The sequence below is a fragment of the Phaenicophaeus curvirostris genome, chromosome 23 (assembly GCF_032191515.1).
Source record: "Phaenicophaeus curvirostris isolate KB17595 chromosome 23, BPBGC_Pcur_1.0, whole genome shotgun sequence".
NCBI lineage: Eukaryota > Metazoa > Chordata > Aves > Cuculiformes > Cuculidae > Phaenicophaeus > Phaenicophaeus curvirostris.
The window spans coordinates 2,870,532-2,884,664 of record NC_091414.1 but is presented as its reverse complement, the minus strand read 5'-3'; the positions used below and the strand labels follow the sequence as shown (position 1 = coordinate 2,884,664).

The window sequence follows — 14,133 nt, the reverse complement described above, 5'->3', positions numbered from 1 at the left end:
GAACTGTTGGACCAGGCTGCCTATGGCAGTGGTGGGGTCCCCATCCCTGGAGGGGTTCAAAAAACACGTGGATGTGGCACTTTGGGACATGGTTTAGTCAGCACGGTGGTGTTGGGCTGGTGGTTGGACTGGGTAAGCTTAAAGGTCTTTTCCAACCTTAACAATTCTATGATTCTTCTTACACATTGATGAAATATTTGGAACATAATAAATAAACAGCGACTTGTTTGGCTCGATAGTGGAATTAAGATAGCTGGATGCTGGATGTGCCGGCGGGGTCTGAGAGGGGTCAGCAGTAGCAATAGCTCCTGTGAGAGATGTGTTGAGAACATCTTCATCTTTTATACGACCGATGATAACAGTGAGTTTACAGAGACAGGAAAAATGGATATCGATGCAGTGTGCGGCACGTGCTGTTTACTGGTGGCTGGTGGTGTGAGGAGCAGAGGACATCTTCCCATTGGTGCTCAGAGGTGCTCGTGTGAACCTTTGGTGTGCCTTGAGTTATGTTATTCCCAGGAGCAGATCCATCCGTTCTCTGAGCTCTGAAGTTATGCCCTGCGTGCACTGGGTGCACAGACCAGCCCCGCTGGAAGTGTGCAAACAGTTCCCAAGTGAAACCCAACTGCCTTGTTGGAGGGAGGGATGGTCCCCAGTGTGGACACCAGGCAGCTGAGACTTTAGGCTCTGAGGAGATCTTATAGCGACCTTCTAGTACCTGAAAGGGTAAGAAAGCTGGGGAGGGACTGTTCACGAAGGCTTGGAGTGATAGGACAAGGGGCAGTGGGTATGAACTAGAGAGGGGCAGATTTAGACTGGATATAAGGAAGAATTTCTTCACCATGAGAGTGGTGAGACAGTAGAACAGGTTTTCCAGGGAAGTTGTGGCTGCCCCATCCCTGGAGGGGTTCAAGGCCAGGTTGGATGGGGCTTGGAGCCCCTGATCCAGTGGGAGGTGTCCCTGCCCATGGCAGGGGTGGAACTGGATGGTCTTTAAAGTCCCTTCCTACCCAAGCTATTCTATGATTCTATGATTTGAGTGAGAGTGATGTAGAGTTTTGCCTTGTATTTCCCCCCCCCCCATTTTGATGGTTGCAATTGCAACTTTGACCGTTGCAAGGAAAGGTTGGATGCAAGGTCCCAGTGCTCTGAGTCTGTTCTTCAATAGGAGGGGCTGTTGGTCTCCTGGAGTGTCTTGACCCCGAAGTTCTATGGTGTTTCTCGCTGCAGCAACCCTTGGTGCTGGCTGCTTGTTTCCCCTAGCTGCTGCGTGTCCTAAATGGCATTTTTATGAATGCCTACCTCAGCAGAGAAAATTAACACGCGCTAAGAGCAGATGAACTTTGTCAAATACAATTTCATGACAAAAAATGGGAAGGAATTGATTTTGGAAGACAACTGAGTTGTAGTGTTAATTATAAATGACTGTATAGGCGTTTGGGGTGAAACTGCAGGCGTTATTGATTCATGCTGGTACGCACGCGGCTCTTCCACTATCTGCAGGAGTTCAGCAACGTGGAGAAGTTCAATAGTGCTCACGCAGGCAGTGTCCTTGGTGGCTTTTTTCTTTCTTTGAAGATTTCTGCAAGGTTTGTGGGTCAACAAGCTGACCCGAGGCAGTTTGGAGAGGGGAAAAAAGAGATGGAACCCATCAAAAGCATTAAGGCTAATTGCTGGGGAGGGTATAAACAAACTGACAAACTCCAACACGAATAAAATGATACCAGATGGCAAGGGGGGAAAAGTGTGTCTGTGAGGGCATTTCTGGAGCTCGCTACTGAGACAGTGAATGCCTTCCACAGCCAGCAAGGCGTTTGTCCTGCTGGTGCCCAGAGGAGCCTGCAGAGGGGTCACTCCGGACCCTTTAACCCCTGGGTCACTCTTAACAAACTGTGTTGACACATAGCGACCTTTCAGTACCTGAAGGGGCTACAAGAAAGCTGGGGAGGGGCTGTTTCCAAAGGCTTGGAGTGATAGGATGAGGGGCAATGGGGATAAACTTGAGAGGGGCAGATTTAGACTAGACATAAGAAGGAATTTCTTCATGATGAGAGCAGGGAGGCCCTGGAACAGGTTTTCCAGGGAAGTGCAAACCCATCCTGAAACGGTCTTTAGGGTCCTCTGGAGCTGCACCCCATGGTGGGATCATCAGGCAAGTCTGTGGTGTAGCACATCATGACTGGAGAGGCGGAGAAGGGAGCACACACATGCACACACACATTTTTTCCAGCTATAAGAGATGGGCAGGCAGTACATTTGATGGGTTTTGCCTGATTTTTGTATTAACATTAACATGAAGTTGTCTGGGTTAAGTAGCTTTATTCCTAAACCCATGTTACGAAGCAATTTCAGCCTAGTATTTAATCTTCAGTCGGTGCTCATTCTTAATATTTTATGCTAAGCTTCAGTATTTACTTAGGTCTCGGCCCCTTCCTTTCTGTAAAATGATGGAATGCTTTTTAATGAGAAGAAACTCGTAAGCTGCAGGAAATGGATTTTTGGTTTTTCTGGCCCCTGCGCTGTGTCTGAGGCAGTCAGCGAGCACTCCCTTCCTTCTGCTCATGTTTCTCTGTCGAAACCCGCAGCTGAAGTTACAAACCGTGTTGCAGCTGAGGCAGAGCAGCCGGATCCTCCTTGCACGAGCTTGGAGAAGGATGGATGGCTCGTCTCCATCATCCCACAGCTGCAGCATCTCCCCTGGAGGACCTACATGGTCCTTCATGCAGTCCCCAGGGTGGTGGCAGAGGGGGACTTTCCTTTTGAATGGCTGAGTTACAGGATTGCACCTTCACTGTCTGCTCTTTTAAAGACTGTTTTCCCTAGGTGAAGAGTTGCTGCCAATGTAATTACAGTCGGAGTCGTGCTGCTTGGTCCTGCTCTTGATAAGGTTGCATGTGGAAGCCACGGGTCTGCAGGGATGGGGAGATGCTCTGTGGACAGAGACTTTGCATTGAGCTTAACTGCTCCATGGGACAACGCTCGCAGGTGCAGCGTCTGTCTCAGAGGCTGCTGGAAAAGGATTCAATCTTTGCTCTTACTTGGTTAAAAGCCAGTTTTCCCCTTTGTGTGCATGTAAACTGACGTTTGCGGAGGAAAGCTGTGAATCACCTCCTTGGAGGGGTTTAAGGGACGGGTGGATGAGGTGCTGAGGGACATGGCTTAGTGATTGATGGGAATGGTTGGACTTGATGATCCGATGGGTCTTTTCCAACCTGGTGATTCTATGATTCTATGCTGAAGGGTCAGCGTCTGCCTTTGGTTGTGCAGTCAGTGTGCTGACTGGCTCTCCAGAGACCCAGGTCCTGTTCTTGCTCCTCTTTGTCCTGAATGACTTTGTGAGCATCATATGATCGTTCTGTCCCAATTTCCTGCTCATCAGTGTGGTTAATGTTCCCATCCTTCAAAAAGAAAACACAGGTTAACTTAATTGTTTGAGGTAGTCAACTGTTGCAGTGATGGGGGTGAGAAGTGCACAACGTGAAAGGCTGCTGACCAGCTGGTAAATACTGCCAGGGTGATTAATAACTTTGTTTTACTGCTGCATGCAAAATCTTGGCCATGCTTCACTTGAACAATGACTACCATCAACCCTCCGCAGCCTGTGTCCTGCAATCAGGTTGTGCTGCTTGATGGACTTAGTGAGTCACTTCTAATCACTGTTCATCAATTAACGAGATAAAACTGCTCAAGCCCCGATGCCTTTTTGCCGATGAATCAGAATCTCTTTTGCCATTCTTAAAGCCAAAAGTTAAGCACGTGGCTAACTGTGGCTTGGAAAATGTTGAGATCATTGCTGGTGAAGGAGCAGGTTCAGCAGCCTTGGAGCTGTGTCTGGAGGGGAAGGTTCTGCTTAGGAGCTGCTGGAGGAAAACTCTTCTTAGAATCATAGAATCATAGAATCACCAGGTTGGAAAAGACCCACCGGATCATTGCGTCCAACCATTCCTATCAAACACTAACCCATGTCCCTCAGCACCTTGTCCACCATCCCTTAAACCCCTCCAGGGAAGGTGACTCAACCCCCTCCCTGGGCAGCCTCGGACAGGGACCAATGACCCTTTCTGTGAAATATTTTTTTCCTAACGTTCAGCCTGACCCTCCCCTGGTGGAGCTTGAGGCCATTCCCTCTCATCCTGTCCCCTGTCCCTTGGGAGAAGAGCCCAGCTCCCTCCTCTCCACAACCTCCTTTCAGGTAGTTGAAGAGAGCAATGAGGTCTCCCCTCAGCCTCCTCTTCTCCAGGCTAAACACCCCCAGCTCTCTCAGCCGCTCCTCACAGTGCTGCTCTGAGGCACTCCATGTGTTACAGAGGTCTGAACTGCTGGGGAGGGAACATTAAAGCTGTCCCATGCCAGCTGAGTAGGAAACCATCTATTTTTCAACTCTACATCCTCAATTGTCCCTGCTCTCCTTACGTCTCTCTCGATGAGAGAGGGTGTTGCCTTCTCCTCCCGATAGAGCCATCCGCTCTTGTCCGAGGAGCTGCGGCAGATGAGTCGGGAAGAGAAACTCTTCCCCTGGGTGCATCACGCTGGCTAATCTGCCAAGCTGCAGCACAAATCAATGTAGCTTGTTCTGCTCTGGTTTGATCGTGTGTGCATACAGTGTTCTATCAAGGAGGGAACGCGTGCTCTCGCTGTCAGTGAAATGAATGCGGCACGCCTGGTGAAGAGGGAGCAGCTTGTGTGGGCAGCGATGACGGAGCCAGAGAGAGGCAGCTAATGCCTGACCCATCCAGCTGCTTCTCTTTGGCTCTGGGAGGGTGTATTAATGAATTGTATTATTTAATAACTAAGTCGCGGTAGTACCAGAGGACGAGGAATAGGCTAGCAAATAGCATCTGAAAAAGACAATGTCATTCTCTAAGTGGATGGCCGGATCTCTTGAGATCTGTCACATCCCCACGGCAAAAACGAGCGCTGTGAAATAACCTCAGCCAGCTGGGGGCCAAGAAAAGCTCTTGTAGGATGAGGTGGAAGAAGGTGGGAGTTTATCTGAGAAAAGAAGAGAGATGCGCGCATGGTGCATCACATGCTCTGGGGCGCTTTTGTTCTTCTGAAGTGTAAGGTTCCGGCAACCAAAGAGCAAAATTAAGAAGGAAGCTCAGGGGCTGAGCTGTGCCCAGACTCCTCGTGGGATGCGCTCGTGCTGCCTTGTTTCTGGGAAACGCAAATTGAGCTGTTTCAGACCCTTTTGGGAGCAGAAAGACGTGGATCTATTGGAGTGACTCCAGAGGAGGCCACAGATCAAAGGCTTGGAACACCTCCCCTGTGAAGAGAAGCTGAGAGAATAGGGGTGGTTCAGTTTGGAGAAGACCTCTATAAAGACCTTATAGTGGCCTTTCAGTGTTTAAAGGGGATAAGATATACGGGGAAAAACTTATTAGCAGGGTCTGTAGCAATAGGACAAGGAGTCATGGTTTTAAACTAGAAGAGGAGGAGATTAGACTGGATATTAGGAAGAATTTTTTTATGCTGATTGTGGTGAAACACGGGCCCGTGTTGCCTAGGGAGGTGGTGGCTGCCCCATCTCTGGAGGGGTTCAAGGCCAGGTTGGATGGGGCTTGGAGCCCCTGATCCAGTGGGAGGTGTCCCTGCCCATGGCAGGGGTGGAACTGGATGACCTTCCAGGTCCATTCCAACCCAAGCTATTCTATGAGTCTATGGTTATTAACTGATGTACCTCTGGCAGACACTTGTAAACTTACTCCTAGTTGTTAGAAACTGGGGAAGAACAGCCTGAAAGATGCTTCTAATTGAAAGCGTTCTGTTTCCCGTGATGAGATGTCAAATGGATGTGACTGTCGGGCTCGGAGGAACGGCGCAGTGAGCTTTGGGTTAGTGCTCAGGACCCATCAAGTTTGTAAACAAGATTGATTTTTCTGTTCCGCCTGACAGAGGGTGCGAGGAGGAATCTCGCGCCAGTGTTCAGACTTTGATGCTGTAACGAGACAGGCGTCTCCCCGCAGGGAGGGATGAGCTGGAGCTGCCACATACGGAGGCTGAAGTTGATGTGCAGAACTGAAGCCCCGGAGCTGCTGTCCCCTCTCTCTTTTGGGATGTGCACGTCCTTGTGTCCTCTAGGCTCTAGGAGGAGGTGTCTCTGTGTGTCCTGGCACTGGATTCACCTCTCTGGAGCCAGGAGGAGCTGCTTGAGTGTTTGGTGAAGTTCAAACCTTGTCCCTGGCATGCGACTACTGTGGGATCCAGGGGTCTGATGATTCTCTGCGTCCCTGGGGTGGGCACAGCGTGTGTTTGGCTCATTGTTGGTGGCTTTCAGCAGAGACCTCTATGTGCTCAGTGCTCCTGATGGGTTTCTCTGTTGAAAGTTGGTCACCTCCTCCATGCTCTCAGCCTTCTGCACTCTGGAAGGGGCTGTGCACACAGGTTGTTGGGATCTTTAGTGACCCACTGGAGGTATTTCTGCCCTATGTTGTGGTCGGTGCTGTCCATTTAAAGGAAAAAGTAAACTACGTCTCCATTATTGGAGCCTGATCTAGTGGAACATGTCCTTGCCCATTGCAGGATGATCTTTAAGGTCTCTTCCAACCTAAACTATTCTATGATTCTATGATTCTATGATTCTATGAATGTAACAGTAATTTTGGTTTGGTTTCTCAAATATGAAGAAGAAGCTGAAAGTTTTGGGAGTAATGTAAATATTAGCTAGTTTTTCCAGTTTTATGTAGCACCTGTGGTAGAGAATGATATTTACTATGCATCTTGGCTCACTAGCTTAATCTAGCTTCTCTATTGTGTTGTCAAGCCCGTGCTTTTAAAGGTTAGCTTCATCTGGTATTGCAGCATGCAGGCTGTGAGACAGGAAAGGTGAATACGGAACCACAAGCTCTCCAGTCCCATACTGGCAGCAGCTGGTGCTGAGGGTTTGCAGGATCAAGGAGCAAATGTCACTACTTCTTCCTAGAAACATGAGATTTCCTAGAAATCCCTCCTCCAGCCCCTCTCAGGAGAGGATGCTCCAGCGGTCCAGCAGGCACTGGCAGCTGGTGAAGGTGTCTGGGCTCCTGTTGCAGCCAGAAAGAGCATCAGGCCCTTCTGGCATGTGGATTATCTCAGCAGGTGGAAACTTTGTGAGCAGCTCAGGCAGGTCAGAAACTCCTGTGTGTGTGTCTGGTGCCTGCTGGGGGGATCTTGATGTCCAGCTTGGTCCCCAGAGCCTACTGGTGAGTCTGTCCTTTGTGTCTGAGTGGCTGCAGCGTGTGCTGAAATGCTTCATCTTGTCCAGTTCAGCTGGAAACCACAGCCAAGAGAAGCCCAGGAATAATCTGTTAATTTGCGTTCCCTCATTTTTTTGTTTTTTTTTTAAAGTTTTGGGTTTTTTATTCTCCGTTTTAACAACTTGACTCTTCAGTTTTGGTATAGAAATTGAACACTGAGTCTGCATCAGTTGGAAAGCTGCGATTTCCATTCCAGATAGAAGAAAGTCTCTCTTCATTGTTTAGATATGGCTTGAATGGGTGTGAGGAGGGGAAATCTGTTGCCTTTCTGCAGGCTTTGCTTGCACGGAGTGACCCGACAGCGCAACGTCTGCTCTGGCAAGGAGCAGGGCTTTTAAGAAGCTCTTGAAAGGCTGTATCTGTTATGTAAGGCGAGCAAAAATATCTCATGTGCATCGTTGCTCCCGGCTCTGCCAAGCTGCTGTGTGTTGTGTGCCAGGGGCCAGGGGCTGCAGGGACCACGGGGAGTACAAACTGGGCTGTGTCAGAAGAAGTGGGACAGCAGGGCGAGAGAGGAGATTCCAGCTGTCTACTCTACTCTTGTGAAAACTCACTTGGAGCTCTGCATCCAGTTCTGGAGTCCTCAACACAGGAAGGACATGGGGCTGTTGGAGCGAGTGCAGAGGAGGCCACGGAGATGATCCGAGAGCTGGAGCACCTCCTGTATGAGGACAGGCTGGGAGAGTTAAGGTTGTTCAGCCTGGAGAAGAGAAGGCTGCGGGGAGAACTTAGAGCAGCTTCCAGTGCTGAAAGAGGCTCCAGGAAAGCTGGGGAGGGGCTCTAGATCAGGGAGTGCAGGGACAGGACAAGAAGGAAGAGTTTTCAGCTGGAAGAGGGGAGATTGAGATGAGATCTTAGGCAGAAATGTTTTGCTGTGAGGATGGGGAGGCCCTGGAACAGGTTGCCCAGAGCAGTGGTGGCTGCCCCATCCCTGGAGGGGTTCAAGGCCAGGTTGGATGGGGCTTGGAGCCCCTGATCCAGTGGGAGGTGTCCCTGCCCATGGCAGGGGTGGGACTGGATGGGCTTGGAGGTCCCTTCCAACCCAAACCATTCCATGATTCTGTGAAATGTCAGCCACAGCGCTGCGGTCTCTCTTTGTGGGACACCAGAGAACACTGGATTTCTAAAGACCTTGTGGTAGATGAAAAAACCTTAAATGCTCACCCATTCTCAGTGTCCTAGGGAAGGATCCTCCCCGCCCTGTGCTGTGTCGAGTGCTTTGTCCTCAGATCACAGCTGTAGCTGCCAGTTTTATATCACGCTAAAAATTAATGAACCCGAGTGCACTGGAATAATCTGCTTTAAAAGGGACAGTCTCAGCAGCCAGCTCCTTAAAAATGATAAGAGAGGGAGCTGCGTTAGTGGAGTTGTTCATCTAGGAATGTTACAAGTGATTAAGTTTAAATATTTGGGGACCTGATGAAGGGATAAGCAGGCGGCAGCACCACACCAAGAAGACGAAGAAGCCAAGTGAAACATGAGTGCTTCTGTTTGGCTTGAAATCCATCTGAGATAAACTCCTGGCCCTGATGGGGGTGACCCCTCGGCGCAGAGGGGCTACCAGCCCTGGGGACGGGACCTGGCACGGGGCACGCCTGTCCCAGCGCCTTCAAACCCTCAGCAATTGCAGTTTGTTTGCAGGCTGCTTCATTTTCAGGTGTCGTAGGGTCAAAACGAAGCTGTTGCAAACTGCTTTATGGAGTTTCGCAGCCTTGTTTTGTTGTTTTGTAAGGTAATAAGTCTGTCATGAAGAACAAGCTTCTAGGTGTCCTGCCAGGGGTATTGCTGCTTGTAGTAAACATCAAGCAAATCCTTGACCAGCATGTGAATTACTTGTTTGTTGTGTTTCAAATGTACTTTTCAAAGGACAAGGGAAGCCTGTGTCTGACCTATAAAAGCAAATTTATACTACTGTTGTTCAACTTCAGTACATACCTCATTGCCCACAGTGACTGCTGCATAATCCACAGTGATAAAGCCGTAGCTGCCAGTGATATGGCCCTGTGGCTTGGGTTTGTAGACGAAACTGGTGACTGATGAGGTCTCCGACTTCTCCGTTTCCATATTCCTCTCCCTTCGGGGTTGTGGTTGAGTCTTGTTGTGGCTCCTGTGTCATTTCTGCTCTGCTCACCTGACTTTAAACCCTATGCCACTCAGAACCTCCAGCTTCCTTCATGTCTTGCTCCAGCTGATGTCTCATCATTCCTCCAGCCCCTTGAAAGAGTCCCACAAAGAGTCGGTGCGAAGCTACAGCACCTGAGTGTCCCTTCTGGGTCGAACCAAAGGCACCAGCACTCTTGGTGCCAGGATCATACAGGGAATGTAGCTTGGAGAATAATATCTGCTGACCAGTAACAGGGAAATATTGTCCCAGGCAATGGGGAAATGCAGTCATCAAACGTGCCCCCTATTCACCAGGTGATGTTCTTGAAGTAACTCCCTCTCTTTGTCTTTCCAGCCTGCCTTCCTGGATTTTACAAGCTTTCCCACCGTCTCCCTCTCTGTTCTCCGTGCCCTGAGCACAGCTTCACGCATGAAGAAGCCTCCACGTTCTGTTCGTGCCAGAAGAACTACTCCAGGTCCCCGTCAGACCCACCATCTGCCTCCTGCACACGTATGTCTCGCTGAAACCACGGCTCTTGGTTATGTGAGGATATGGGGATCCAGACGCCGCGTCTGTCCTGTGGTGCAGAGCCAGGAGGGGGCTTGGGAGGTTGTCCAAGCTGTCCCCCTTCTCACACAGGGTCCTGGCTCAGGGGAGATGTGCTGGGCACCCCTGTCTATGGTGGGGAGGGCATGGAGGGACTGTCCCTACACCATGAAGCACGCAGACTGAGGCTGCAACCTGATAAGATGTGTGGCTGGGCTTGCAGACTCCCTGCTAAAACCAGGGCACAGTCATTTAGTCAATATAGTTCACAGATTTTAATTGAATGGCCTCTAGTTAATTGGATTGGACCTCAGCTACATCAGTGATGGATGCCATAGAGCTGCCTGCACAGTAAAGAGAAACCCTCCTGCTTTGCTCAAGAGCTGGGCGGCATGGATCCAGTGACGGAGCCCCTGGACCCCTTGGAGCTGAACCCTGGGGAGGTGCTGGGTCCAGCCTGGAACTTCTCGCCTGCTGTGTGAGCTGCGACTCCCACCATGGGCATCAGGGTGTCCCTTGCTCTGCCACCGGTGCTGTTGCTCCTAGAGGACCCGCAGCTTTGCCGTCCTCCCCGGGCAGCACCCAGCTCTCCTATCACCCGTGCATCAACAGTCTTCTGCTTCCTACAAGAAAGCTGGAGAGGGGCTGTTCATAAGGGCTTGGAGTGATAGGAGGAGGGGCAATGGGTATAAACTGGAGAGGGGCTTGATGTAAGGAAGAATTTCTTCACCATGAGAGTGGTGAGGCACTGGAACAGGTTTTCCAGGGAAGTTGTGGCTGCCCCGTCCCTGGAGGTGTTCAAGGCCAGGTTGGATGGGGCTTGGAGCCCCTGATCCAGTGGGAGGTGTCCCTGCCCATGGCAGAGAGGTTGGAACTAGATGATCTTTAGTGTCCCTTCCAACCCTAATGATTCTATGATTCTATGATTCCAGGTCCACCCTCTGCCCCGAGGAACCTGATCTACAGCCTGCGACAGTCCTCGCTGGTCCTGGAGTGGAGCGCCCCTGCTGATGCGGGTGGCCGGAGTGACCTGACCTACAGCCTGTGGTGTGGCCGGTGCCCGGCGGCTCTGCGGGGCCGCTGTGAGCAGTGCGGCAGCGGCATCGGCTTCGTGCCGCAGCAAACGGGGCTCGTGGACCGCACCGTCACCCTGGTGAACCTGTTGCCTCATGTCAACTACACCATCCGCGTGGCGGCTGTCAACGGTGTCTCGGGCGTCAGCCCGCTCTCGGGGCAGCAGTACGCCGAGGTCAACGTCTCCACCGGCCTCGCAGGTATGGCTGGTGCAGAACGCGGGCGAATGAATGGTGTCCATCCCTGTTGCACCAAGACGATGTTGCCTGCACTGTCTTATGCTTATGTCTTATGCTTATGGGGGTGTTGGTTGACAGTGACTGAACATGAGCCAGCAATGGCCCAGGTGGCCAAGAAGGCCAATGGCATCTTGGTTTGGATCAGAAACGGCGTGGCCAGCAGGGCCAGGGAGGTTCTTCTCCCTCTGGACTCGGCACTGGTGAGACCGCACCTTGAATCCTGGGTTCGGTTCTGGGTCCCTCACCACAAGAAGGATGTTGAGGCTCTGGAGCGAGTCCAGAGAAGAGCAACAAAGCTGGGGAAGGGGCTGGAGAACAAAAGGAGCGTCTGAGAGAGCTGGGGGTGTTTAGCCTGGAGAAGAGGAGGCTGAGGGGAGACCTCATTGCTCTCTCCAGCTCCCTGAAAGGAGGTTGTGGAGGGGAGGGAGCTGGGCTCTTCTCCCAAGGGACAGGGGACAGGATGAGAGGGAATGGCCTCAAGCTCCACCAGGGGACGTTCAGGCTGAACGTGAGGAAAAAAAATTTCACAGAAAGGGTTATTGGTCCCTGTCCGAGGCTGCCCAGGGAGGGGGTTGAGTCACCTTCCCTGGAGGGGTTTAAGGGACGGGTGGACAAGGTGCTGGGGGACATGGGTTAGTGATTGATGGGAATGGTTGGACTCGATGATCTGGTGGGTCTCTTCCAATCTGGTGATTCTATGATTCTACAATTCTATGTGTCACTTCCATGGTGGATGGTTCTGCTTGTTGGCTGTGTCTGTGGCTTTGGTGATGGGAGGATGCAGTGTCTGGAGGGGTGTGGGCACTGTCCATGGGCAGAGCCTGGATTCTCGAGGCGCTGAGGGACATGGTTTAGTGTTTGATAGGAATGGTTGGACTCGATGATCTGCTGGGTCTTTTCCAACCTGGTGATTCTATGATTCTTCTGGTTTTGTCCCACTGGCAGGGACGTGGTGCTCAGCAGTGGCAGGCAGCACAGGCGGGAAGGGGAGACCATCCTGCAACAATCCTGGGGGTTTTGGAGATGAGGAGCTGGCTCTGCCAGAGGAGCCCTGGCCCGGTAGTCTCTCATGGTGCTCTGCTGGCTCACAGCCGGGTGGCAGCGAGCGTGGTGACAGCCTGGGCTCTGCAGGGATGAGTCTGCTCTGTCATCCGGCTACCGTTTGAATTTACAAATCACAACAAAGTACCTTGAAAGAAGCAACATTTTCATCCCATTCTTTAAGAGCCCTCCTTAAAATAGATAATTCGCTGATTGGCTTTGGAAACAAAACCATCAATTTTGTCTTTTCTCTACTGGTCTGTGGCAGTTTCTTACTCTCAGTGTCCTCTTCCACCTCATGTTTCATATATCTGCTCCCTTACTTGAAAGGGAAGCGAGCACCCAACCTGCCCTTCCAAAGGGGTTTGATCCCTCCTCAACTGTTAGCTGTGCCAAAGGAAAATCATCGCTGGCTTGTTGTGTCCTTGTCTGTTCCTCTGCGGTTGCGTTATTAATTTGCGTGAAAACCCTTTGCCAAGCCACAGTTAATGGAGACAGATGATCCTCGCGTACCTTTTGGCAGGAATTGGCCAACAATTTCATCTGAAGATATTAAACTTTGATCTTGTTATAAATAATTTTCCCACCGCTTGATCAAATGTTTTTTTTTTGCGCCTGTTGTTGCTTTCTCTTCCCCTCTGTAACAATTCCAGTGACGGCGTTGGGTGGATGCTGTGCCGCAGACTGCTCTTCGGTGGAGGTGTCATTCCTCATTAGGATCTTTGCTGTTCGAGGATGGATTTAGCTCTGGGGAGATCTTCTGTCTCCTGAGCACAGGCTATTCCTGAGCCAGAGTAAAAGAGAGGGAGGGGTGAGCTTAACAAGGTCTAATAATGTGTTGGGCTGACGGTTGGACTAGATCATCTTAGAAGTCTTTTTCCAACATTAATGATTCTATGATTGTAATAACGAGCTGTTCCTCCAGAGGCTCCTGCCTGGGAGAGGCAGAGGGGCTGGTGCTCAGGAGCTGCCTCTGTGCCTGGAGCTTCGGGGCTGAGCTGGGGACAAGAGGCAGCGAGTGCCCCATCCTCTGTAGGGCGTGAAGCAACAAGTCCATCATCCCAACCCAGGCCTTAGCTGTTTGTCTGTTTAACCCAGCTTTTCTTCTGGGTGAGTGGGAATCTCAGCCCCTTACTCAACGCTGCGTATTCCTGAAGGAACTGAAACTCGCATAAAGAATACGGCATAATTAATCGTGTAATCTGTTCAAAATCAATGTCTCTTGTTGAGCTGTCAAGTCTCCGGATGCAGATGGTGGCGCAGAATCAGCTGAGCAGCTGAGGCTAAGGAAGCTTCTTAAAACATTTAAATTTTTGGCTGCCGAAGGTGTCCCCTCCAGTGGCCAGGCCAGGCTGGAGCTGCTCCTTTCCAGGTGCCCAGGTGGCTCGGCTCCTCTGGCTTTGGCACTGTGGGCAAGAAGGTCATGGAATCATAGAATCATGGAATGAGTTAGGTCGGAAGGGACCTCAAAGCCCATCCAGTTCCACCCCTGCCATGGGCAGGGACACCTCCCACTGGCTCAGGGGTTCCAAGCTCCATCCAACCTGGCCTTGAACCCCTCCAGGGATGGGGAGGTGGCTTTTCTGGCTGGTTGTGGTGCGGGTGGGACACAGCTGCAGCTGGCACAGGCAACGTGTGGGGACACTCTGTGGTGTGTGCTGTCTCCAGTGAGTCTTAAGCCTTGGAGTTCCTCAGCATGGAAACCCATCAGAAGTGCCAGTTGGGGACAGACATCAGGAGAAAGGGAGACTTCAGGACTGTCTGAAGCAGTGTTGGCTTCCTTGGCAGCTGCGATGTGCTGCTCTCCGAGTCATTCGCAGCAGCAGGGAAGCTCTGACTGCAGGTACACAAATTCTGAGGAAAAATTAAACAGAGAAACAAGACCCTATTTAGC

The 14,133-nt window shown here is 51.0% G+C and overlaps 1 protein-coding gene across 1 annotated transcript in view; it reads left to right on the top strand.

The window, feature by feature from the left end:
- The window catches only part of EPHA10 (EPH receptor A10), a 46,771-nt gene that overhangs the window by 13,005 nt on the left and 19,633 nt on the right, over positions 1-14,133 (top strand). The window contains exons 4-5 of the mRNA XM_069875335.1: positions 9,694-9,849; positions 10,818-11,159. Coding sequence (XP_069731436.1) covers positions 9,694-9,849; positions 10,818-11,159 — 498 coding nt within the window. The remainder of the gene's footprint in view (positions 1-9,693; positions 9,850-10,817; positions 11,160-14,133) is intronic.